Source organism: Gopherus flavomarginatus, chromosome 8 (genome assembly GCF_025201925.1).
Source record: "Gopherus flavomarginatus isolate rGopFla2 chromosome 8, rGopFla2.mat.asm, whole genome shotgun sequence".
NCBI classification, from domain to species: Eukaryota; Metazoa; Chordata; order Testudines; family Testudinidae; genus Gopherus; species Gopherus flavomarginatus.
This window is the reverse complement of record NC_066624.1, coordinates 107482690-107510363: the sequence shown is the minus strand read 5'-3', so window position 1 is coordinate 107510363 and position 27674 is coordinate 107482690. Positions and strand designations below refer to the sequence as shown.

The 27674-nt window shown below is 45.5% G+C and overlaps 1 protein-coding gene across 3 annotated transcripts; it reads right to left on the bottom strand.

The window, feature by feature from the left end:
* Positions 1–48: 48 nt before the first annotated feature.
* Positions 49–26694, bottom strand: RNPEPL1 (arginyl aminopeptidase like 1). Of its 3 annotated transcripts, XM_050963824.1 has the most exons (11): positions 26513–26694; positions 16493–16633; positions 15725–15876; positions 13444–13560; positions 10566–10801; positions 7861–7974; positions 6710–6822; positions 5104–5212; positions 3920–4147; positions 3576–3718; positions 49–2587 (listed from the first exon to the last, which is right to left on the bottom strand). In XM_050963824.1, the coding sequence occupies exons 3-11, from the start codon at positions 15850–15852 to the stop codon at positions 2315–2317; spliced, it is 1461 nt and encodes a 486-aa protein (XP_050819781.1). In that variant the 5' UTR covers positions 15853–15876; positions 16493–16633; positions 26513–26694; the 3' UTR covers positions 49–2314. The 3 variants fall into 3 exon arrangements, with proteins under 3 accessions (XP_050819781.1, XP_050819780.1, XP_050819779.1); XM_050963823.1 differs by lacking the exons at positions 15725–15876; positions 26513–26694 and having other exon boundaries at positions 16493–16589; XM_050963822.1 differs by lacking the exons at positions 13444–13560; positions 15725–15876; positions 16493–16633 and having other exon boundaries at positions 26513–26690.
* Between the last annotated feature and the right edge of the window lie 980 nt (positions 26695–27674).

The following is a 27674-nucleotide window of genomic DNA, read 5'->3' as shown; positions in this document are numbered from 1 at the left end:
AAGCTCGCCAACATGTGGCAGGGACACAGTGAGGCAGAAAGGTTAGACATGTCACAAAGCTTAGTTTAATTTGATATTTAATCATAAGGCATCAATGTAAATTAAAAAATTTCCACCAGGGTCATATACATTCTCCCGCAAAATAAAATGCTGTAAAACCAAGGCCTGGTGCTGCAAATGAGGCTAGTGGTCACTGGTTTTAGCCAGGCTGTCACTGCCGGCAGTGGTGTCCAGGATACTAAGTGCCAACAATGGCAATAAAGGAAGTGGAAAGGTCTATTTGCATAAATCAGCATAACAAGGTAACAATGAACGAAAGGAAAGAGAATTGTATGGAAAACCTAATTGAACAAAAAAGGTTAATCCCGTTAAAAGAGCAAAGAGCACAGCTTGGAGATGTCAAGCACCCAAACGCTGATGGTACATTTGGGAAACGACTGCAGTACTATGTAGGCCTGAGTTCATTATTGCTTTATCCCAGGTTGGCCCAGGCTAAGGCGAATGTGAAATCCAACTTCATTTAAAGCCAGAAAAATAGATCAATAACAGCACCTAAATCCCCATCAGTACATGGGTGTAAACTGATTTCATTTGGTGTAATATCTCCCAAGTTCCGTTACTTGCCAGTGCCATGTACATCTTCACAGCAACGCTAAAACGTCTGTCAGAACAAACGATGTCACATGGAAATCACTTTTAAAATGGGGAGGTTACTAGAGCAGGCATGTCTAACAGGCACTTAGTAACAGCCCCTCTCAGAAAACATAGGCAGGCTTATTTTAAAAACACCGTCTCGTCCAAAAAAGGCAGCTTCCAGCTCAGTTCTCCTTTAGCTGAGACTACTCTGAAGCTTTCACCGTTTACTCAAGCTAGTTTACTTGCTACATTGCTACATCAGTCCCAAGAGAGCTGCCAGGCGCCCATGCAGAGGCACTTAGAGACTGCCCACATTTTGGTACAGAAAAGGTTCTTTAGAATCTGCACTGTATTGCATGTGTTGTGTCATTTATTGGGGCTGCACTAGCGATTTCCAAAGTATTCCCCACGTGTTTATTTCTCATGAGCAACTACAACAATGCTTTGCCCACAGGGAATGGACAGTGAAGATTCTCTCTCTCTTTTTGCTAGTAACAGTCAGGTGTGCCTGGCCAGCGACCCTGGGGAACCACTCTGGGTAGGTGCCTTGGCACTGGACTGCCTTTAGGAGTCAGGGAGCAGACTTGAGTAAACTGGGGTTTAGGCTCCAGACTTTTGCATCCAGAGAAAGGTTGTTTCCCTCATCCCTCTAACAGACTGTTATTCAGACCAAGGGAGGAAAAAAATAGAAAATAGAATTTTAGCATGGTCACCATCTCCATGGTTGTCCTGCAGGTCCAGTGCACGCAGGTGATTTTTTAAAATTAAATAAAGGTCCCATTTATTATTCCCAAAGGAAAGTAAGTAGGAAGAACACATAGGCCATTTGAAGGATGCAGATGCTCTACATGCCAGGAAACTAATGAGGGTTGAAGCTGGGCTTGTCAAAGGAGTTTAAGGGATTTAGGTTTCCACTTTCCATTGAAATTAAATGGCATTTGGGCACTAAACTCCATTAGGCCCCTTTGAAAATCCCAATCTGTTTGCTTGTCATTCTCAATCAGTGCAAAGGGAACACAGAGGGTAGGGTTGAGTTAATGGGGAGGATTTTAAATCCTCCGTGAGGTTTCTATGCTCTCCATATTTATCCATCAGGAAGAAACCCAGGTGCTGTTTTAAACTAGATTCTCAATTATATAAGAATTAGTTCTCCACCTTCCAAATCCCACGTTTCTGTCACAGAAAGGAGCACAAGCAGAAAACATGTTCGTCACCACTTTAAATTCTTCAAAGTCTATTCTTCATAGAGCTCTGGCCCAAATCCCCATTATCCTGCTTCTTGACCCTCCTGGCAACACACACACACACACACACACACAGAGCAAGTATTGTGCGTCACCTCAGATTACTCAACACCAACAACCCCGTCCATAAGAACCCCAAAGAAGAGAACTATCCACTTGCAGAGGGGAAACAATTCCATGAAGTCCCTGTCCATGATGCAATGAATCAAAATATCCATCCCACAGTAGTTCCTGCTCGCATCTGAAAAAGATCCCTGAAACCTGGCAGTGTCACTGTGTTGGGCACTTGAAGGCACATTTGCTTTGTGTCTGGGGACTTTAAAAAAATCCAGTTACAAAAGACTGCAGCTGTAGGGCTGAGGAAAAGGAGACAACACATTGTATTTTGCCTCTGTCCTGCTCTTGAAACATCATGCCTGGCATGAGATGGTGATCTAAGCAGACACGTTAACATCCCTGAGTGAAATGGCACTGTTAGCGGTCTCTGAGGGTTTGTCCTCAAGCACCACAGTGGGTGTGTCTGTGGCAACTGCTGTAGTGTCTGTGGTGGTAAGAGGATTCAAGCCCTGTGTCAAAATCTGCTGAATGGTTTTCCGCAAGTTGGGGTGCAGCTGGTTCTGGGTCTGGTAGAAAACTTCTAAGGCAAAGGACTTCAGGGTGCCAGTACAGATGTCCTCATACAGTGGAATTGTGTACATTCGAGACATCTACAATAAAAATAAAACTGGATAACACATAATACACCTCTACCTTGTTATAATGCTGTCCTTGGGAACCAAAAAATCTTACCGCGTTATAGGTGAAACCGTGTTACATCAAACTTGCTTTGATCCACAGGAGTGCACAGCCCCGCCCTCCCAGAGAACTGCTTTACCATGTTATATCCAAATTCGTGTTATATCGGGTGGTGTTATATCGAGGCAGTGGTGTACATATAAAGGTTAAGAGACTCAGCTATGAAAAGAATACACCAGACAGTTCTCCATGACCTAAGATCATAGGCAGTTACTATATTTCTTCAAACTCTCTCTTTGGTAAGACTTTTATCAAATTACTTTAAATCAGCTCAACCTGAGGCCAGATTGGTATCAGTAAGACAACAGGCTTTTCTATGAATGTCTGTCTAAGAATAGTTAATTCCACTGCTCATGCACAACAAATAGCTCAACCAGCAGGCCAAGGGGAAAAGACACAGTGATGAAATGCAACAGCTTTTCACTTCTGCTCAATCAAGCAACTAATAAACCGCGTCTGATAGGCCTCAACCTAGAGTATGGTCATTTATCCACTGAACAACAAAACTATCACACAGATTGGTATGGGTTGCAGTCTCTGCTCTAGAGAGCCCAGACCTGGAAAGGCAGGACAAGACTGAGGTGGGCAGAGCTAGGTTGGGGGTGAGGAGCCAGACTAGAATAGTACAGACTATGCACAGGCAAGTCAAATTATGTCCTAGCCAATCCTTCATCACAGAAGGAAGGCGCCAAATAGAAATATGGTCAGGACAATGTTGCGTTCTCTCACTTCCGCCATCCCCACCCACTAGCAGGTGAACCAAGCTCAGCCCATTCACAACACACCTGATCTATACTTGGCCAGGAAGCAGAAGTTCCAAGGTCTCTTTCACGTCGCATGTCTCATGCACATATCTCATGCACTGAGAGGTGCAGTGCTGTTTAATCCAGCAGTTAGTACCTGGTATTCCAAGAAGTGTCGGACTTTGTAAAAATCTGGGTAATAGTCATTTCGGACTACGATCTGCAACCAGCGGATACGGATCTCTGCATTCATGGTGTCCAGCTGAGACGAGTAACATTCTGAAAGCTTTTTTACCACCTCTGAAGAGAGCACATACAGAAAGAGAGAGTTTGTTACTAGGAGATATTTTGGCAAATTTAAAAGGAATTATACAAAAGTAGATGAAAAACATTAACTTAGGGTGAGGGGCTGTGTGTTAAGAGAGCAAAGTAAGCGATAACATTATTTCCTTCACTGTTTGTACCAGGAACACTTGCCTACTGCTTTGCTCCAGTACTCACCAGGAGGCAACGGTGACCCATCCAGCAATCTGTCCAAAAAAAGCACAGTTTGGAACGGTCTCCATTTAGTGATGTCAACACTGCTAGCAGCAGCAACGGCATCAAGAGGCTCAGTGGTCCAGAGTTTGAAGAGTGTCTCCACTGGTCTGATCAGACTGGATCCCTGAGATAAGTCTGGCTCAGCTAATGGAGGTCCTGTAGCATTGAGCCAACGTTCAAACTCCAGTCCTGGAATGAGGAGCACCAAAAGGGTCAAGCAGGAGTCTCTGCAGCTGACTTGACTGTCTCAAGGCCCAGGACTGCTTCTAGCATACTTAAAAAAAGTTCTAACAATAGCAACTGTATCAACTTTTAATGGTAGCAACACAGCAGGGAGCAAGATCCTAATAGTGATCCTACTAGTTTTAGCTATTTTCTCTGCACTATGTAGCATTTATTGGGTTAGGCTGTTGCTGGCTCCCTTCCAACCATAACATATCGCTGTCTAATACTAACCCTGATGCTATCTAGTGCTTAGTCACTGTGGTGATGGTAACTCAAAATAACCAAGATGATAACGTTGAGATAGACAGAAAGGAAGATGAGGCATCTTGGATCCAACTTTCTCTCAGACTCCCCTTCATGCACATCACTTTCTCGGCAATTTTAAGACCTCAGTTCTGACAAAGATTCAAGCAGAGACTAAAACGCAGGTAAGAATTGAGGGAGAGCTCCAGCTCTGTAGAAAGGGGGACAGGTGACTGCCCCACTAGGGGGAACGTAAATGATTTCAGATTTATTCCCACTATCAAAAGAAAGACCAGAATAACCTCCTATAATGCACAGAGCCCTGCAAACCCATTTGTAGAATCAATGGCAGGATACGGAAAAGGATTTCATGAATTTCAGGGAAGTATACAGACTGCAGCTTCACAGTGAGAGAAATGTGTATCTAAATTCCACTTCTATGTTAGTTACAGAAAACATTTCTTTTTTATCCTCTTTCTCTAGCTTTGATGACTGACATTACAAGCAGAGCGATAACGACAGGAATCACGTTTATAATGGGTTGAATGCCAAAGATGAATCAATAAGGAAGTTTCATTTTCTTCAGATCCAGCATTTCCCTATACACCTTCTAATCCCAGCCTACGCTGTTATTTCAAACTGTCTTTGCTTAAACAAAGAAACTCTCTCTTTCCCACCTGCTTTGTTGTCAACACTTTGCTCTTTCAGTTCTGGAAAAAAATTCAGGAAGGAATCCAAAAGATCTTGGGCTACAACGCTGGTGAACTTGTATTTCTCAATGTATGCCTGAAACAGAGTGAAAGAGTGAATTACGGTTAGGAAGACAGTGACAGTTGGTGGGAGAATCACGGAGCCTGATGTGAAAATACAGAGATGAGAGAGTGAGAACAGCTTTGGAAAGCGGTTCTAGTATAAAAGGAAGGTGAAAAGGAGGGGAGATCTGTATAAGAAGCTAGGTAAGGGAAGCACCATTGTATGCAGAAAAATGGTGCAGTCACAGGAAGGTTTCCAGTTCAGTACGAACTGCCCTAAGCAAGAGCTCTGCCACACATCAATGGCAAGAGGGGAAGGTTTCAGCGCATTCACACTTGTGAAAATTAGAACACAACTGACTACCAAGCAGTTCACCAACCGGGTACGGATTACAGGAGACATACAGACGTCTCTGTACATAGTTGATGTATTAAGGAGAGAGAGAAGATGAGTCAGAAGATATTGAGAGAAGGAGACCATAATGAGGTGACAGCAATGTGAAAGTCAAGGAGAGAAAAGTCAAGAAAAGAGCAAATGAGCGTTGTCGTCAGTTTTTAAACACAATTCAGCAGAGACCTCAATGTATGCAGCATTTGCCATAGTGCCGCTGGATACCAAGGCTTCCCCACCTATAATAAAAAGTGCTCTGTGCAGGGAGTCCTGATTGCTGGGTTTGCTAGTCGCGCATGCAAAAACCACAACAAACTAGGGACTCATTAGTAAACTGAAGGTCATCCCAGTGATAACTAAACTATTCCATGCAGTGTTTTCCACTGAAGCCCCAAACAACAAGTTACAAAGATACACTGATTGTCAGAGCACTATTAACTTAAGTCATTGGCAATCTCATAACACCTTTTCACTGAATCATAGATTATTAGAGTTGGAAGGGACCTGAGGAGATCATCTAGTTCAACCTCCTGCTCAAAGCAGGACCAATTCCCAACTAAATCCCCAAATGGCCCCCTCAAGGATTGAACTCACAATCCTGGGTTTAGCAGGCTAATGTTCAAACCACTGAGCTATCCCTCCCCCCACCTTGCAGCTGGAGATGGACAGGAGCCTGTCCACGTTCAGTTAGGAGATAACCCAGGAGATTCTTTTCTCTTGACAGAATTAGAGTGATGGCAGTAACACTGTTCTGCTGTCTCAGACCTAATTGCCTCCCAGTCGCATCTCACTTAGGCCATGTCTACACTATGACTTATGTTGGCAAAACGTACATGGCCCAGGGATATGAAAAAAAACCCACCTCCCTGAGTGACATAAGTATTGACAGCATTAAATGGTAGTGCACACAGCACGTAAGTGGTAGTGAGAAGGTAGTTTTATTAGGTCGACAGGAGAGCTCTCTCCCGTCAGCAGAGAACAGCTACACGAGCGATTTTACAGCAGCGCGGCTGCATTGGTACAGCTAAGCCACTGTAAGTTCACTAGTATAGACATGGCCTTAGCTGCAGTGACAAAACCAGACACAGTTAAAAACACAGGTGGAAATGTGTGCAGCACGAGGTATGTATTCACACTAACTCTGAGGAAGGAGTCGAAGTGTTTGGGGTCTCCGCAAAGCTGGGACAGGTAGTAAACAAAGCAGTAGCCTTTCTCGTAGGTGAACAGGTTCATCATATTACTCGGATTCACCCCTGAAAGGAAAAGATAAATAACAGCATTGTAGGGCACTGTAACACCTGGGACATTATCTAAACTAAGCATAAAACCCCTAAGATTTGAGCCATTTCAAATTCCAGACCAGTCTCTAAGGCCTTTTTCTCAGTTCCATATTCTTCAATGCAAACCTTGGGAACCGCTCAGCATACACAAAGTGCTGCTAAATTTCTTTGTCAGAGACTCTTGAGATGCCAACACTTGGCACCTTCAGTATTTTTCAACCTGTACTAAGTTCTTATATGCATTTTATTTTGTGCTATGGAACACCTAGACTGCAAGACTACTTCGTGGTCTGGTGTTCTGCGTCCCCAAACAAATATATAAACCAAGACAGAAAACCAGCACCAGAAAATAAAACACATCAGGGTGTAGAAATAAATTTAGCTGAGAGAGTAACAACAGATCAGCCTCTAATACTGCAGAGCTGTATCAACAGGAAAGCAAACCATGCATTTTAATGTGTACATAGATCCCGGTGTGTGTACATGAGTATATACAAATATATCATTATTATATATGTGCACACCAGGGCATCTAACAGAGCAGACTTTCACCTAGATTGCAAAACAAATCGTTTTCTTTATAACCACTTATTCTGACATGTTCAGACTTTAAAAGTATTCAGCTTTCAGGGCAAAAATTTTCAGGGCAGAAAAACAGTTTGTCTTTGCCCAATTATGCTTATTTTGGAAACTGGGGGGGAAAAAATCCATTCAAACATCTGAGTTTAGCAAAGGTTAAAAAAAAATCCTTTCCGGAAAAATACATATTTTTTTAAAATTTATTTTTAAGACAGGGATAGAATGAAAAATGCCAATGGACTGGCTCCTCACCAAAGGCAAGTTCTTTCATTTATTTAAATTGTTCTTCAAATTAAACTGACTGAAAACATAGGCCAAGATTTTAAAAAACTGGGTATCCACACTTAGGCTCCTGAGTACATATCTAGGCATTTAAATATATGGGCTGTTTCTTGCAACAGCAACTCCCAGGAGTTCCAGGATCAGCTGTACCTGGCTCCAGCTTAACCTGAAGCTTGCTAACAGGGTTGTCCTCCCCAAGGAGCTTCATCTGTCTGTGGAGGGCATCAAGACGGAATGCAGTCTCCAGGCACGTGAAGGCAGCACCTGCCCCACGAGAGAGAGAAATTATACACACTATACAGTTCCAGACAGATAACTGCCTCTCTGGTACATGTAAGAGATCCGAGTTACTGGAAAGTGAAAGACAAATGTCACAACAGGAGAAAATCAAATGAAAGTACTTTACAGGGAAACCAATCATAGAAATCCCTTGCAATTAGTGAAAAATATTTGCAATGAAAGTCTGAACTTGAAACATTGTATTTCCGAATTCTGGCTACATATCAGCCTGAAACAAAAGGAACTCTTGGAATTAAACAACACAAAAACGACACTAGATTTCCCACCGCAGGCTTTATCTGATTAGATTTTACAAGCTAAGCAGAGCGGCACCTGGCAATCTTTGAATGGGAAACTTCCAAGGAACACCCAGGTGACACAGGAAGTGATATTGGGAGTAGAGTAGTGGGCTCTTTTCTTACCGTTCAGTACTTCATCAGTACCTTATCCTGTTTGGGACACTGCTGAAGGGTATGCCGTCTCACAGAGGAGATACAGAGAGACGTTTTGACAAAGTGTGGCTATTAAAGATTCTATTTTGAAGCAGTAAGGGCTTTACGTGTAGTCTCCTAGCCAAATTCTGAATCAAGTTATATCTCCTTCTCTCTCCCCTGTAGCTGAAATTAGGTAAATTATTCTACATTTCCTGTTCCTAATGTCTGTGCAGAATTGCTCTGTTCTGTTAAGGCGCTGCTGCTTTCACCCTACAGCCGGCTGCAATTTTTTGGCGACTGTAGTGATCTCACCTATACCTTCACAGACATAGGGAGGTGTTGGAGAGAGGGCCTAAATGGTAATTTTTGAATAAGAAAATGACTTAAGTCCAGGCCCTCTAAAGGATCTTTCTCTGAAAGGTTTCCAATTCCACTTGCAGGGTCAGCTACACGGGCAACGTCGGAGCCTTTCAGCATCTGGAAAGGGCTATGTAAAGAAGGGGGGCAGGAATTAAATGTATCACGTCCTGGGGAACTTTGGAGGGAAGGAAGAACCAATATAGGAAGGATGAGGGGACTCCACATTAACCAAACCCTGAGCCCCTCATTCCCGGCAGCACCCCACAGTCCTCACCCCTACACCCCAACTATCTGCCTCAGCCCCGAGCCCCTCCCACACCCCAAACCCCTCAACCCCAGCTCCGTTGGGTGATAGGCATCAACAAATATATTTTTTTAAGACCCAGTTGAAGAAAAGTTTGAAAACCACTGCACTAGAATACAGATACAAATACTAAATCTCAAGACTACCAATAGGTTTATACTACTTGCCTCCTGGTCAGGAAAAGGATATTAGGTAAACAGTGAGGAGGGAGCTCAAAGAGGCAACTAAGTCTAATGAAACAGCAATAACCGGTGACTTTATATATGAATCACACATATCAATTGTCATATCAGGACAACATATAGGGGAGCAGTTTCTCAACACCCTAAACAACTGCTTTTTGCAACAGCTAGTTCTAAAGGAAGGAGAGGAGAAGAGACTGAAACCAGCAAGGACCTTCCTCTACCCCACGCAGAAAGAGAGAGGAAGAGTAACGGGTATTGGAAAAGAATAACTTGAACTATTCTTACATATGATCTTTCACCAATGGAACTGTGACCACTCAGGAAAGACACCTGAGCATTACTGTGGTCTGTTCAATGCACAATGGCAGTCAAACAAGGGAACAAAAGGTTACAATGGAATCCACAAGATACTGACAGGGCCGGCGCTTCCATTTAGGCGACCTAGGGCACCAGGATTTGGAAGGGCGGCGGCAATTCGGCGGAGGGGGGTCTTCCCAAGCTCTGGGTCGTCGTCGGCAATTCTGCAGCGGTTCCTTCGCTCACTCCAGACCCACCACTGAAGTGCCCCGAAGACCGGGAGCACGGAAGGACTGTCCCCGCCGCAGAATTGTCGCCAAGGATCGGGAGCGCGGAAGGACCCCCGCCTGGGGCGCCAAAAACCCTGGCGCCGCTCCTGGATACTGACAAATATTATAATGAATGCCTTTTTGTAAACTGATGGCATCTCTTCTCCTGGAGCTCTGTTCTGGTGGCCCTACCTCAAAAAAATCAAGATATATGCGTCCAGGAAGGGACAGCAAAAGCAATTAGAGGCATGGCAAGGCTGCTAGGAAAGAGTGACTAGAAAGGGACTGTTTAGTTTAGAGAGGAAATATATGAGGGGACATGATAGTGGCACGTAGAATAATGAACGGAAGAGAGAAGGTAAATTGGGCACTCCTGCTTACTCTCTCTCCTAAAAGGTGGGGCAAGGGAAAGCCAGTCAAATTGAAAATAGGGACATAAATACCGTTTAAAAAGTGAACCGTTTAAATGATTAAATATTTCATTTAAACGGTTAACCAATTAAGCGGCTGGGGCCAATCCTGCCGGCTGGTGCAGCTGGGGCTGGTGTGGGGCTGACGGGCCATCAGCGCAGGGCCACTGGGGCTGGCCGGCCCTGGGGTTAACAGTTAAGGCGGATTAACTGGTAAGACTAATGCTTACCGGTTAACCAGTTAACATTTTATATCCCCAAGTGAAAGATGATAGCGTCAGATACACATCAAACAAAAACAATCGCAACATCTATACCATAGGTCTCAGTGGTGATCCGGCGCTGTGCATATGTGGCCAGCCCCTCGCTCAGCCACATCTCCTCCCACGTGGCGTTGGTGACTGCATTGCCAAACCAGCTGTGGGCAATCTCATGAATGACATCGATGATGAGGAAATCGTCACTCTCCAGAATGGAAGAGATTATGAAGGTCAGGCACGGGTTCTCCATAGCAACAATGGGGAAGGATGGAGGAAGAAAAACAATATCATACCTGGAACAGAGGGAGACAGAGAGAGAGAAACCAGAGGAGCCAAATTACTTTAATTTATCCAAGATTACACAAAAGCTTTGTTGAAGGAAAGCTTACTTGAGGGTTAATGTGTTTTCCCCATTTAACCTCCTAACCCATTACCTGAGCCCTCTAGTCAATGTACTCCAGGTCAGACTGCAGCAACCCCACGATCTCCAGCACCAGGTAATCAGCACTGGCCCATGATCAGACAGCACTGCAATCAGCTTTGGTGGGTAGGAAAGCTTTCCTTCTGCCTACTATTAATAAGGAAATACAGAAGCCCTGTGTACACAGCTTACCCTAAGAACAAAAGCAATTCCCTCAAAAACAACAGACTCATCTCATAGTACCACGGCTTCGAGTCAAAGTCAGACTGAACTCCAACAATCAGTGTAGGGGGTGTAGGGTGTAGGCCCCTGCAGTTAAGCGGTGTGGGTCCCCACTACCCCAAAGAGAGACGAGCCCCTCCGGACGCCACAGTGGGCGGAGCTAGGGAGCTCTGAGCCCACCCCCAAGAGGGTCAGGTGTGGCACAGGAAGTATAAAGGCCCAGCCCCAGAGCTCACTGGGAGGGCAGCCACCAGGGAGACCAGACACCTCTGGCCTACCTCCCGGCTGGGAAGCCCCAGCAACCTGCGGTGGACCCAAGGGGTGGCCGAGCCTGCCCCAGGCCAGCTATCCCAAGGAACCCGTGGTGTTGGACACCACTGAGGACAGCACCCTGACCCAGGTACCTGAAGAGGGGGAGTCAGGAAGTAGCCCGGGGGCAGCCAACCCTAGTCTGGCTGCAGCACTGCCAGAGCCCATGTTTTGCAGCCAGGATCCCCACTGACGCAGCAGCAGGGCCCCAGGCTGGGACGCAGTGGAGTGGGAGGGCCTGCGTCCTCCTGCCACCCAACGCACTAGTGGCTGTCTCTCCCTCTCCCAAGCCTTTGGACCCAGGGCCTGGGCTCACTGTGTATCTACTGTTTCTGCTCATCCCCTGCCTGAGGGTCTGAGCACCTGACTCGCCAGTGCCCTGCCCTGACCCAGGGCCTGGGCTCACTGTGTATATACGGTTACTGCTTATCCCCCGCCCTGACCTAGGGCCTGGACTGACGACTAACTGTGTTGTTTCTGCCCTCACAAAGGCCGCAGAGGAAGACTCCTGAGGCCGGACTAACTCCCTGCTAGACCTCTTCCCGAACTTAGTGCGGCAGCATGGGTCCCCGCTGCCCCAGCAACCTCTCTACAAGCCCACTCCTGCCAAGTCCTAAGAGCCATCAACTCCCACTTCAGTAGGAGATGAGAGCATTTAGCATCTCACAGGTGGCTCTCCACACCTTGCAAGATTGGGCTCCAAGCGAAGTATTGACTCTTACACTTGGCTAGGTGAGGTTCAAGCCCACCTTGTCCCAAGGATGTAAAACAAAAGTAGAAGGAAAGGGTTGGAATGAAGGAAACAGGGAAAGAGTTCAGACTTAGTTCCTAGAGGAAGGAAGGCTGCATCACAAAGTGCTATGACATGTCTGAAAGATTTCACTACTCCACAAGACCCACTGTCCAGAAAGCTCCAGTCCTCAACACTGCCCACCCCAATGATCACGAGTACAAATACCAAATGGTGAGAGACAAATGGATTCTCCAAAGCAAAAATAAAAGAGGGAGATTGGGGGATTGCTGTTCTTGTTTTGAATAAATGAAATTTGCTTCCCCCATATTCTTCCTTTTTGCGACATTCTGAATTTCAGAGATTGATGATCTAACCATAACATGAACCATTTCCCCTCCAAAGTTGAATGCTGTGAAAGTTCAAGTAAAGACATTTTCCATTTTAACAAAAATGAGTGTCGGAAAATACAGAAGGAACTTTTATCATCTGTCTTCACGTTATTACACAGGCTACACAAATCCAGAGGAAGATAATGTAGCAAAATACACAAACGGTTTAAATACTGCAGGATGACACATGAAGTCAATTGGGACTTAGCAAACATTAGAAAAATAATTTCTCAACTCAGCTGAAAATTCCGAAATCTCCTGGGAAATATGTGTAAAGAATAATATTGATTGCTACTTACAAAAGAAAAAACATAGAGGCAGCATATGATCTAGAACTGGTTAAGCCTATGCAGAGTCTAGTTATCCAGACTGTCTGCAGCTTCCTGGAAGGCACTGAACTTTGCCCTTGTACCACATTCTTTAAGCTTTTGCTGAAGGTCAGTTCTAACAAGCTGAGCTTCACTTTTTATTTTAATGTTTTGTAGTATTTTATTGTGCAGAACTTATAGAGCACGTATGAGCAGTATATAAGTGCACTGACTAGATAACGTGTGTTATTAAATACTGTATTTCATACGTATGCTGTGTTTATAGCATAGATTTTCTTGTAATTTTCTTTTGAAAAATTAAACTGAAAAACAAGCTTGTGTGTTTGATCCTCCACATTGACCTCCGTCAAAAGCAGGTCCCCTGCTGAACCAAGACTCTGCAGTCAGTTATTAACTCCACACCATACACTCCTGAGATGCTCATCTGGCCTGCCAGATACAGTGATCCTGATGATGAAGCTCTATGTCCATCTTCTACATTCCTTTACTATATTCCTGTTATGAGTATCCAGAAGAATTCTATTGAACTCACCTTCCCCATATGTAACGGCCATAGAGGCTCTCTGCAGCACTCAGCCAACGCTCCACCATGCCAGAAAGCTTGCTGATGGCTGTTGGCAGCAGACAAGGTTCTGCCCACACCCTGCTCCTGTCACAAAGCAGAAAATTGGAGCCAATAATTCGAACAGAATTAATTCCCTCTCTGAAAGAATAAAACCTCATCTTTCCACTACACTTTTATTTCATATCTGTATTCCAATAGTGAATAGAGAGGTCTCAGGTCAGGATCAATTCCCCCATTGCGAGTACTGTAGTGCAATCTCTTCATCATGAAAGTTGAATTTACAAACGTAGAATTATGTTAAAAAAACCTGCATTCAAAAATAAAACAATGTAAAACTTTAGAGCCCACAAGTCCACTCAGTCCTACTTCTTGTTCAACCAATTGCAAAGACAAACATTTGCAGGAGATAATGCCCGCTTCTTGTTTACAGTGTCACCTGAAAGTGAAAACAGGCGTCCACATGGCATGTCACAAGATATTTACATGCCAAATGCCCCAAAGATTCATATGTCCCTTTATGCTTAAACCACCATTCTAGAGGACGTGTCCACGCTGATGACGTGTTCTGCTCGATAACGATCCAAAGTAGTGTGGACCGAAGCATGTTCATTTTCTTCATTTGAGTCAGATGCCACCACCAGAAGGTTGATTTTCTCTGTTGGTGGTTCAGGATCTGTAGTTTCCACATCAGAGTGTTGCTCTTTTAAGGCTTCTGAAAGCAAGCTCCTCACCTCATCCCTCTCAGATTTTGCAAGGCACTTCAGATTCTTAAACCTCGTGTGCTGTAGCTATCTTTAGAAATCTCACATTGGTACCTTCTTTGTGTTTTGTCAAATCTGCAGTGAAAGTGTTCTTAAAACGGATAACATGTTCTGGGTCATCATCCAAGATTGCGATAACACGAAATATATGCAGAATGCGGATAAAACAGAGCTGGAGACATACAATTCTCCCCCAAGGAATTCAGTCATAAATTTAATTAATGGATTTTTTTTAATGCACGTCATCTGCATGGAAGCATGTCCTCTGGAATGGTAGCCAAAGCATGAAGGTGCATATGACTGTTTAGCATATCTGGCATGTAAATATCTTGCAGTGCCAGCTACAAAAGTTGCCATGTGAAGGTCTTTTCTCACTTTCAGGCGACACTGTAAATAAGAAGCGGGCAGCATTACGTCTCGTAAATGTGAACAAACTTCTTTTTCTTCACGATTGGCTGAACAAGATGTAGGACTGAGTGGACTTGTAGGCTCTAAAATGTTATACTGTTTTGTTTTTGAGTGCAGTTACGCAACAACAACAAAATCTACATTTGTAACTTGCACTTTCACGATAAAGAGATTGCACTACAGTACTTGTATGAGGTGAATTGAAAAATACTATTTCTTTTATCATTTTTAGAGTGCAAATATTTGTAATCAAAAATATAAAGTGAGCACAGTACACTTTGTATTGTGTTGTAATTGAAATCAATACATTTGAAAATGTAGAAAAACATACAAAATATTTAATACATTTCAATTGGTATTCTACTGCGCAATTAATTTTTTTAATCAGGATTAATTTTTTTGAGTTAATCATGTGAGTTAACTGCGATTAATCGACAGCCCTAATACTAATAAATAATAACAATAATAGGTTAATATAAGATCACAGTGCCTAGGAGCCCCAGTCTTGGACCAGGACTCCATTGTGTAGGCAACCTATGGCATGCGTGCCCAAGGCGGCACACGAGCTGATTTTCAGTGGCACTCACACTGCCCAGGTCCTGGCCACTGGTCCAGGGGGCTCTGCATTTTAATTTAATTTTAAATGAAGCTTCTTAAACATTTTTAAAACCTTATTTACTTTACATACAACAGATTAGTTATATATTATAGACTTATAGAAATAGAGTCTAAAAACGTTAAAATGTATTACTGGCATGCGACACCTTAATTAGAGTGAAGAAATGAAGACGCGGCACAGCACTTCTGAATGGTTACCAACCTTTGGCGTAGGCACTTTACAAACGCAGGACAAAAAGACAGTCTGAAGAGCTCACGCTAAATACAGCTCCTGCAGTCCGGTTCTGTGGAGTTTTTTACACCCAAGTAGATCTCCTGCTCTCTGAAAGGTCACAGCTCTCACTCCCAGATGGTAGCATGATATGCTGCATTAACCCTTACCCACACTACTGTCCAACCCCCCAACACAGCTTTATATGGACACAAGGAATAAAGTAGAAGCAGCTAGCTGCCAATCTCACCTGGGGCCAACATCTGCAGAGATAAGGTCCCCTGCTACCAGAGCCACGAGATAGGCAGGAACTGGATATTCCATATAAAACTGGTATACGCCCTCCTGCTCCAAGTAGGTACTTTGGGTAGCACTCATCAAGACCTGGATACCCGCGGGGGCCTGAAACACCAACACACATCTACTTAAGCTGGCTCAACAGGCTGAGATGATTGGGGCCAAGGGGCCAGACTCGTAGATCTTACTTTTCCTGGAGGGATGTGCTTTAATGGATGGGAAAACATTTTATATAGAGAGAGACAGACAGAGTAAAGTCAGATTTTATTTCCTTTTTTTAATCCGGATAAGCTGTCTGTGAAGTGACCATGACTAACCCTATTACAGAATGTACATGTGGCTATTGGTGTTCCAGGAGCACTTACACACCGAGTGGCTCCATCCACCCAAGAGGTCACATCACCCGGTACTGCTTTTTCAGAACTGTGCACTGCCTAGTCATCAATGGGGAGGGTTACCCCTCAATAACCATTGCTGGAAGCTACCACCCAATCTAACTCTCTCTTTCATAATACGCACTGCAGAACGAATGGTCCCAGAGAACCTTGGCTATTGAAATGCCAGGCCTCGGAGTTGCTTCAAAGTGGCTATGCTGGTTCTGTTCAGAGAGGACCCAAAGTCTCATGTCTGCTACTAGATCACCATTTCTTCTCTTTCACTCATTAGGTGTCACTGGAGCACTGTTTTGTTCCTACCCAAGATTGCCACTGGAGTTACCTACCTTGACTGTAGCTGAATAGCTGCACTTCACTGCTGGCGTGTCAAAGCAGGGAAAGAAGGACCGATTACACACTGAATGGCCCTGGGTGAAGACGAACGGCTTGGCTTTGCCACAAGTTAGCTCTGGGTCCAGCCACCAGATCTGTTGGAATGTCAGATGGAGCAGAGGTGAGCAAAAGGAACAAAATTGATACAAAGGTCAGAGGAGCTGAAATTAAGAGATAAGATATAAGAAATAAGAGAGATGCTGAAAGAATCAGAGAGAGAGGTAGTGATCCTTCATTCATACGCCTGGGGTTATGCATATTTCCACTTCCAACAATTTCAGCTGCCATACATTTGCCATGGCCATCCAAATAGAGTAATTTTCTTTCACTATCTGGCTATATAGTGCAGTGCACAGCAAACTGTAACCCCTCTCAGCTCAAGCCCTGCAACAATTGGAAAAATGGATTTTCTTGGGGAGTAGTCACCTGTCAAACCTGCAAAAAACTATCTCCTTGAGTACAGTGCAGTGCAGATGTTACAAAAGAAAGAATATATGGGGTCAGTAGTGCAAGCTTCCAAAAGGAGGTTCAAACAGTGTAAATATCATTATAGGGTGATAAGTAATAGTCAATACGGATTTGTCAAGAATAAATTATGCCAAACCAACCAACTATTAATATAAAGTGGATGCATAACTGGTTGAAAAACCGTACTCAAAGAATAGTTATCAATGGCTTGCTGTCAAACTGGGGGACATATCTAGTGTGGCCCAGCAGGGGTCTGTCCTAAGTCTGGTACTATTCAATATTTTCATCAATGATTAGGATAATGGTGTGGAGGGTATGTTTACAAAATTTGTGGATGACACCAAGTTGGGAAGGATTGCAAGTGCTTTGGAGGACAGGATTAGAATTCAAAATGACCTTGATAAATTGGAGAACTGAAAATCTGAAATCAACAAGATGAAATTCAACAAATACACGTGCAGTACTACACTAAGGTAGGAAAAATCAAATGCACAACTATGAACGGAGAATAACTGGCTAGGCAGTAGTACTACAGAAAAGGATCTGAGGGTTATGGCTTGTCTACACTTGCCAGAGGATAGACGCTGCGGCGATTGATGCATCAGCGATTTAGTGGGTCTAGTGAAGGTCCGCTAAACTGACTGCCGATCGCTGTCCTGTCAACTCCTGTACTCCACCTGATTGAGAAAAGTAAGGAGAGTTGACGGGAGAGCATCTCCCGTCGATGTCGCGTAGTGTGGACCCTGCAGTAAGCAGATCTAAGCTACGTTGATTTGAGTTACGCTATTCATGTAACTCAAATTGTGCTACTTAGATCGACTTTTCCCTTTAGTGTAGACAAAGCTTCACAGGGGATCACAAATTGAATACAAGTCAACAATGTGACGACGCAGTTGCAAAAAAACGAATATTCTGGGGTGTATTAACAGGAATATCACATATATGACATGGGTAGCAACTGTTCCACTCTACAAGGCACTGGCGAGGCCTCAGTTGGAATACTGTGTCCAGTTCTGGGCACCGCACTTAAAGAAAAATGTGGACAAATGGGAGAGACACCAGAGGAGAGCAACCAGAATTATAAAAGATTTAGAAAACCTGATCTAAGAGGAAAGGTAAAAAATCTGGGCACCCGTTAGTCTTGAGAAAAGACAATGGAGAGGGACCTGTTCATAGTTTTCAAATCTGTTAAGGTCTGTCATAAAGAGAAAGGTGGTCAGTTCTTCTTCACATCCACTGAATGTAGGACAAGTAGTAATGGGCTTAATCTGCAGCAAGAGAAATTTAAGCTAGATATTAGAAAAAACTTTCTAACTCTAAAGATAGTTAAGCACTGGAATAAGTTACCAAGGGAGGTTGTGGAATACCTGTCAATACAGGTTTTCAAGATCAGCTTAAACAAACACTTGTCAGCGATGGTCTAGGTCAGTGGTCTCCAACGCAGTGCCCATGGGCGCCATGGTGCCCACTGGGGCATTTATGTGCGCCCGGCTACTGACAAGGGAGCGTTTCCACTGGACAACCCGCCACTGAGGAGCGCATCTGCTGGATAGCCAGCCGCCGAAATGCTGCCACGAAGCGGCAACGCCAAGAAGTGTTGCCGCCGAAATGCCGCTGCTTCAGCGGCGACGTTTCTTGATGATGCTGGTTCTCGGCAGCATTTCGGCGGCTGGTCATCTGGCGTCCGCCACACTCTTCTGGGAACATGAATATGCTATTGCAACAGAAAGGTTGGGGACCACTGGTCTAGGTATACTTGGTCCTGCTCAGGACAATGGACTAGACGCCCTTTCAAGGTCCCTTCCAACCCTACATTTCTATGATCACTGGTTCCCAAAACAGCCCTGATAACTGCAGCACCATTGAAAGGCAGCCATCTCTGGGAGAAAATGGGTACACAGCTTACACATTATAATCAGAGGGTACGTCTTCACTACCCGCCATATTGGCGGGTAGCAATCGATTGCTCGGGGATCGATATATCGCGTCTCATCTAGAAGCGATATATCGATCCCCAAACGCGCTTATATCGATTCCGTAACTCCACCAACCCGAACGGAGTTGCGGAATCGACAGGGGGAACCGCGGACATCGATCCCACGCCATGAGGACGGTGAGTAATTCGATCTTAGATACTTCTACTTTAGCTACGTTATTCACGTAGCTGAAGTTGCGTATCTAAGATCGATTTTCCCCCGTAGTGTAGACCAGCCCAAAGAGTAGAAAATTTTGGCCAATGACACCGAAGCAATGGGGGAGGGTTGTGTTTCTTTTTTTTTAAATAAAACTGAATGGGCAATGGGATCTTTAGTATCCAGCAAAGCTATCAGCACCTGTTTCTTCTGTCTCACCTGGAATACCCCCATCGTATGCAGGCAGGCTAAGAACTGTATGGAAAGAGAGAGCTCTTCTGTTGCCTCACATTAGCCTCAGGATTATTACTACTGAGTCACTTGGGCGAACTCAATTAGTTCCAACCAGAATATAAAGGGATAGTAGTGTCTCTTTGGGCCACTTAAACTGTAAACAGACCAGTTACTGAATCCAGACTGTGCTGCTACAGGTGCTGGATAGAGCCTGATGTAGGGACATAGCGTGGGAGGCACTGATTGGGGAAGGCATAGAGGGGAGTACAGGGAATTAGGGTGAGCAAGCAGGACCTTTTATATATTTTTTTAAAATTTGTTTAAATGTTTAATGTTTTCTAAATGTTCTAAAAGAAAGAACTCATAACACAAATGAAATCCTCCCCTTCTCCATTATCCACATCCCCGAACCAGGGGAAACACACATGCCTCTGATGGACTTCTAAGGTCTGCAAGAAAGATGTCCCACTTTGGTGCACCTCATAAGCCCTGTTGAAGAAGAGCTCCCCTCCTATAAGCCTTATGCACCAACATGATTTATACTAACAGCTCAGTTAAAAAACAAAAAAAACACCACCAAGTAAAGTCCCAAATAAATTTTTTTTAAAAAAACAAAGAACTACAGCTGGATGTGTGTTTCAATGGAGTCCACTTAATGCCCAAAAATTCACATTGCACTATCTTTAAAAAATAAAAGAATGGTGAAAGGATCTAGTCCATTCTTCACTGCCACATAACCCTTCATCATACATTAAATACCCCCAACCAACTTGTAGCACTCTCTGAACTTTAGATTTGCAGAAGTCTATGCAAAAGTAAAGCCAACAAATTAATACATTATAAAATCCTATTTCCTTTTCAAGGATCCATCTCCAATATTCTGTAACATGAACACACTACAACATTACTCAGTACAACATACATATTAGCTGCAAAATAGTTAACAATAAAAGGTATAAACTTGCAACGTCTCATACGGTTACATAAACCAATATCATCTTACAATCAACACATATCCTACTGCAACAGATCACTCCAATCCTGTTCAGAAAAATACCCCGTCTACCCCACCATCACATGCCCCTATGCTGCATGGTGTTACTGAGAGGTGGCTCAAATGACCCCACAAAGAGCCATGCCCCTGCTTGTGTTGCCGCCTGCCCCTGCGATTGGAAAAAAACCTCACTCTTCCCCATAGCCACATCACATATGCTCCTTTCCTTACCACCCAGTCGTGGCTTCCCCATCAGACATTTCCAGATGTGTGAAATACCCAGCCCCAGAGATGGCTGCTTTGTCCAATTCCCTCCACTGAAAGAAAGGTGGTTTCCCACAGTCTGGCTTTCCCTCTCCACATGCACGGAAGAGAAGTGGGTCACTGACAATGCATCTCAAGCCACCAGCACAAAGCTTCATATTTTACTGAACCAGATAAGCATGTGTATGTATTTGCCGTGTGCCCTCAAGGCAGATAGCTGTGCTTCCTGCAGTTCTGAAACCTACAGATGATACTGTGTTTATTATTGGTCAAGCCACTGGAAACACCACCAGTGCCCCGGTTTCTCTGCGGGGTTGGCATTCACACTCGTGGTGAGGAATAGGCTTCTCCATCTGAAACAAGAATCTCAGAGCTATAGGAAGCAATTAAACTGCCCATCTGAAATACAGAGGACTTGGGTAAAAGAGAGAGACACTTGGGGAGCAGGGAGTGAAGAGTCACTCAGTGATGCAGGAAGAACTATGACATCTCCAACTGAAATGGTACAGAGGTCAGCTGCTTTCTGAACACAGGCTGACTTTTGTGCTGTATCACAGGGAGGAGGAAATACTAACCGTTTTTATAACCTGAAATGCAAACCCTGGCTTGTCCCATCGTCATGGAAAGAAAACAACAACATATTAAATGCCAAGTCAGAGATATGTCACAGCTGGAGATTTGAAATGCATGTAGAATTAGCTTTTCCTAGAACGGCAAAAAGAACATTCTTTTTTTGCAGAACATCCCTGGTCCTGAAAGGCTGGGGCTGAATTACCCTCACTTGAACACACTTCACTACTGTATGCAGTCCACATGCCACTGGGGTAGTGCAGCGCTTAACACGTGTGCTCCTGGAGCATGAAGGTGGTATACAGAGCATAGTTCCCTAACAGAACACAGCCTCAGAAAGGAACCGGAATGCTCTGTGAAAGGCAGATTTAATCTCCCAGCTGTCCCTTAAGAGCCATTCACCATAAAAAGTTATTGGCTCCTGCCAGATCTGCATGAGGAACAACGGACAGCTGAACATACACGAATAAATAAAGCCAAATAAATAAATGCAACACAATTCCATGTTTCAATCAGATAGTTCTAGCTTTTCATGCTACCTTACTGCTGATATCTCTATGCTGGATTGAAACATTAATTTATTATTTAATAACACCACCCACAAATGGACTAGGAGCCTCACAGGAAACAGTCCCTGCCCTCCCCTAAAATCATTAGCCTGCAAAGAGAAGAGAGCTTGTAAGGAATTTACTAATGTATTGACAGTTATAAAGAATGAAAACAAATCACTGCGAACACCGTGTCACCTGTACTTACAGGGTAGTGCTACACTAAAAACAATCATAAACAATGGCGCCACATTCTCACTACTCAATTGCTCCAGAGCCAATAAGACCGAAAAAGTGTAAGTGGCAGCATATGCTCAGACATGATGGGGCTGAGGAGCAGATGTTCACTGAAGGCATAATTTGGCTTGCAGAGTATTTATGAGAATGTTCAGGTCAGAAAACACAATGTGGCTTTGAGACTGTGAAGCAAAGGTGAAATCACTCTCTGCTGCCAACAATATCCTTAGGATACCAGGCTTTGTAACTGTTTTTCAACAGAAACAGTCAATGCAATCAGAAACATAGCAAAAAGGCTGCAAGAGAAAAGCACCAGGAGAAAGAACAGCTGCCTCACACTCAATCCTGAAAAGACCAAACCAATGATGATGGGGACTGGAGAATCTGGATGAGGGTCTGGACACAGCATCCATGCATTTGTCATCTCCAGACTAGATTACTGCAATACATTGTATGCAAGGGTAAAAGCAGACGTTCATGCAGAACAAGGCAGATCACATACACAGGATGAGACAGTAAGACAGGGGTAGGCAACCTATGGCATCATGCAAGCTGATTTTCAGTGGCACTCACACTGCCTGGGTCCTGGCCATTGGTCCGGGGGGCTCTGCATTTTAATTTGAAATGAAGTTGCTTAAACATTTAAAAAACCTTATTTACTTTACATACAATAGTTTAGTTATATATTATAGACTTACAGAAAAAGAGACCTTCTAAAAACGTTAAAATGTATTACTGGCACGCGAAACCTTAAATCAGAGTGAATAAATGAAGACTCAGAGCACCACTTCTGAAAGATTGCCAACCCCTGCAATAAGAGATCACCACCCAAGTGCGTTGCATTCTCCACTGATTCTCAGTGCACTTCTAATGCCAACTGTCTTGGCTCAGGATGTAGCTATGCTTGAGACCACATCCATGACCCAAGACAATTCACCCTGTGGCATAATGCAGCTGGCAAAATCCAGCACAAAGATAAAACATTCTCAGTCAAGATGACGAGACTGTGGAATCAGCTTCCAGAACAAGGATGTAGATCTAATTTACCTTTTCAGTTCTTAGAAGCTACAGTGAGGAGCTCTGTAAGAACAACCAAGACAGAATATATATTGTTATATAGTTCATAAGATGACAGCCAGAGATACTCTTCTCTTACTTCTAAGCTGAGCAAATTTAATATGGAGTTCTGGGGCCAATTTTTACTGTCACTTCTCAGGACAGAACCACACCTGAAACATCAGCACCTTTAGACCAAAAGGAATCATCACTTTAAGTAGCAAATAGCATATGCAAATCACTCCCATAGTTGAGTCAAATTTTTAAATGCCGGAATAATTTTAGATCACTGAGGGTTTTTGCAGAGTTAGAATCTATGATAAGACCTAGATACCAGTGTTCACAGTGCTTTAGAAATGCTGTGTGATTAGGTAATGTTATGCCCTATTGCCTGTCACTGTCATGAGAGAATCCCCATTCCCACCCCCTGCTACCATATGCAGCAAATGCACAATTGGCCAAGTGCATTCTGGAGGTTCTTCTTCCATGCCATCAGGCATCAAGCAATATCAGAGGCAGGATGATGAAACTGATCTGCTCTGATCATATCAACATGGCAAATCTAAACGGGACCACCAGTTTCATGGCAGTGGTAATCTGATACAAGCCTACCAGACAATCTGGGTTTGACAAAGACAGATCACAGCAACTAGAAAAAAATGTCTTCGTATTCTGAATTTTAGCCACTTTCTCAAGTGACAACATTGCTGTTTATTTTCTGGCATGCTCTAAATCAGGCAGAGAGATGGCTCTTCACGGGATATTTCCAGGATGATCATCATTCCTTACCCGGTAGCTGGGGACTTAATGAGAAAAGTTTTATAGCACCTCAGCTAAAGGCTCTAAAATCAAGATTATAGTGACTTCGTATGAAGCACTATAGAAAGAGGAATACAGAAAGGAAGGTCCAGTGGTCAGGGTGCTAATCTGAGACCCAGGTTCAATACCCAGCTCTGACACAGGCTTCCTACGTGAATTTGAGCAAGTCATTTAGCCTCTGTGTCCAACGGGGATAACAGCACTGCTCTACCTCAGTGCAGGTTGTGAGGTGCTCAAGTACTATAGTAATGAATGGGGACCCGATAAATACCTGAGAGAGAAATCTGGTAAATCACGTCTACCTGGAAATCTGTTATTTTAACAAGTATGTGTGACCTACTATTTGTTGTCTACTAGATTACTTTGCCATAAACTGAGTTTTTCAGGTTTTTTCCCCCCTTAGATTTTCTGTCTGAATAATTTTCAGCAATTAAAGCAATTACATGAGCTAGTCCCATTACTTTTGTGGCTCTAAAGCTAGATGCAGCGCATTATACTAAACAAACAAGCTGAGATAGGTAAGGGTAAATCAGGTCAGATAAAATGAGCATGTCCATCACATTAGAGTATCAAAGTTTTGTGAGTCTCACAAAACCCTCATGAGACCTTATTACATTTTGCAAGGGGATGTATGCAGACCAACTGAGCAAAGCACCTTCGTATTACAGCCAAATACAAAGAAAATGGATACTGTACTTTTCAGTTACAGAGAGCTGAATTTAACTTAATTTAATAAAGTCCAGTGATTGCTTAGATGTGTTTATTTCCATAATCCCTTGGAATTTCAAGATCAGCTGGGTATTGACTGAAAGTTCAGAGTCCAAGAGGTTACAGAGAATTACAGGAATCCATATGAGTAGCAAAATTTGTAAAGATCTCTTTTTACTGCAGGAAAAAGTTGCTTGTCCCATGCAGATTAGTTAGACAAGGGCCACCACTAGATGGGCCTGTTGAGCATACTGTGAGAAACCCAATTAAACACTGCCAAAGCCAGACACATCCAATAGAATGTCTTCCCAAAATACTGGTACACAGCTATTCATGCCTGAGTTGTGTATTAAATGCAAGCATCACAATTCCAGCTCCCTGCTATTGTTACCAAAATGTAACTGGCTAGCTAAGGCCTAATTTTTGCAAACATTTGGCAAAAGTCCACTGTATTCTGGCTTACTAGTGGATACCCGACCTGCTCAGAAGCATTCTGAATGAGGCAGAAAAGGAAAGGAACCGAGGCCAGGTCCACATTACAGACATTTGCTGGCATAGACAGGGGTGCTATGAGGTGTGATTTATGACCAAATACACGTGCCAGCAAAAGCCCTTAGTGTAGATGCAATTATACTGGCAAAATGCAGCTGGAACTTAAAATAATGCATACCCACAACAAGCAAGGAGTGCTTTGGCAATATAGATACCAATATGGCTATACTGGCAAAGTACTTGTAGTGTAGACCTGTCTGAGTGTACACCGCTTGCCAACAACTATGTTAATTTTAAGGGTGTAACTTTGAGCTGCTTGTGCCCATAGTGGCAACGAACAGGGGTATCAACTTTTGAGAGCCATAGAAAGAGCAAGTGGCTAAGTCAGCGCATGTGTTGTAAAAAGCCTTTGTTGCACCCTTCACAGGTTGGTGCTTCAGAAGAGGGCTCACGTTTACTCAGTGTCACATCCTGAGGTACGCCCTTGTTGAGTGAAGAGAGATGTCAAAACACTGAATCAAAAGGAGCAAGCTGAGTAGGAAGGGGAAAGCTGCTGTTTACACACAGACCATCTGGTAATCAGAAAAAATGGCAGGATAACGTAGCAGTGAAATTCTGATTTTCTCTAACACCAGCCCACACGCACGCACCAACTTAACAAATGGTCAATTATAGGTCAAAAATGAAAAAACGACAATATGAAAATAAGTAACCTCATGATATTACGTAGGGTAGGCGCCCCCTCATTCCTACACCTTCACTTGTCTGCTGTCATCTCTCCCGGGGTCAAGCTGTAGCTCATCTAACCGAGAGTGCAAGTGCCTCAGACAGGCACTGTGTCTTGGTAGGTGTCTGAACAGCTACCCACACTACGACGATACATGGATAACAAGACAGTGAACTGCCAACATGGGAAACCAGCTCCACTGTCACTTCCATGTAATCAAACCACCTACCGCTACTATCACGGCCGGCTCTAGGCCACTCTGGAGACGGGCAGCACGTCCAGCTATCAGCGGCAATTGGGCGGAGGGTCCCTCACTCCCGGTGGGAGCAAGGACCTTCCGCTGAATTGCCGCAGATGGCGATGGCGGCTTTTTTTTGGGGGGGGGGCTGCTTGGGGTGGCAAAACCCCTGGAGCCGGCCCTGGCTACCATCCACCGAAACAAATGCTTCAAAATGACAGGCAAGGCCATTTAGGCCAGGCCCAGACAAAAGCCCAGGAGAAAGGTTGTGCTTTGGGGTTTTGTGGGCTGCCAGTGAAGACTGTATTTCAACCCACACCTCCGGGCAAAAGGAGGGAGAAATCAAGTCCTGGGTCTCTATACGTCTGGGAAGACAGCGGAGGGCACAGACTACACCTCCTGCCAGACTCCCACCTGGCCGCTGCTGTCAGGACACCCGGCCACCCCCTCCAAGAAGGAGCTAGGACTGGGCTGAGAGGCTACTTACGGCCGGGCCGTCGGTGGTGGTATAGCGGATGATGATCTGGAAGGGCTGGTGAGGCTGCAGGGCAGCGGGCAGGGAGATGGTGAGGGCGGAGCCATAGTCAGTGAAGGGGTCTACCCTGAAGACGAGCGGGCAGGCGGCTGCGGAAGGGTCGGGGAAGCTGGGGCGGGGAGGGGGCGGCAGGTCGGGGGCCGGCGGGGAGTCAGGGGAGGGACAAGCCAGGGGGCTGGAAGGGGGGTCGCCGAGCGGGGCCTGGGCCCCGGGGTCAGGGCTCGGCACGGGGCTGGCGGGCGCCGAGAGCGGGGTGGAGGCGGTGGAAGGGGCGGACAGGGAGGACGAGGAGAGGGTGGCGGGCTCGGGCGGCCCGGGGCCCGCGGGGAAGGCGAAGGCGCAGGGCCCCTCCCCGGCCGGGGCGCGGCGGTAGCCGGCCGAGAGGACGCGCAGGGCCGGGTGCGTGTCCAGCACCAGGGCGCGGGGCCGGGCCCGCAGGGCGCAGAGCTCCAGCACCAGGCAGCCCGCCAGCGCGCGGGCCGCGGGCCGCAGCTCCAGCCCCAGCTGCAGGTGGCGGAGGCGGAAGAGCTGCGAGCTCGAGGCCGAGGCCACGTCCGGCGGGGGCTCGGGCGGGGGCGGCGGCGGGGCCGGCGGCGCCTCGGGCCCGGGCGGGGGCCCCTTGCGGCAGCAGCACAGGCCGGGCGGCCGCGGAGCCGGAGCCGCCATGGAGCGGAGGAGGCGGAGGCGGCGGCCGCTATGTGAAATCCATGGGCGGGCGGGGAGGAGGGAGGCCCCGCGGCCGAGGGCACCGGGGGGTGGAGAGCCGCGCAGGCCCCGCTCGGCACCGGCCCACGGGAGCGCCGGACCCGGCCGGCCGGCCGCAGGGAGCAGGGGCGGGATGGCGGCCGCCAGGGGGCGCCGGGGACAGAAATCCCGGCCACGGCCGCCAGGGGGCGCCGGAGGGCGCGAGAGATCGGCGGGGCGCGGCCGCCAGGGGGCGCCCGGGAAGGGAACGTGCCGGGGACGGGCGCCCCGGAGCCAGGGGATCCTGGCGCGGCAACGCCCCCTGTTGGAGTCCCGCTGGAATCGCTAGGCGGGTGCTTGGCTCCCCAAGGCCCCAGCAGCAGGGGCACCACCAACGCGGGTTTGGGTGGGGGGGGGGGGGGCTGTTGCT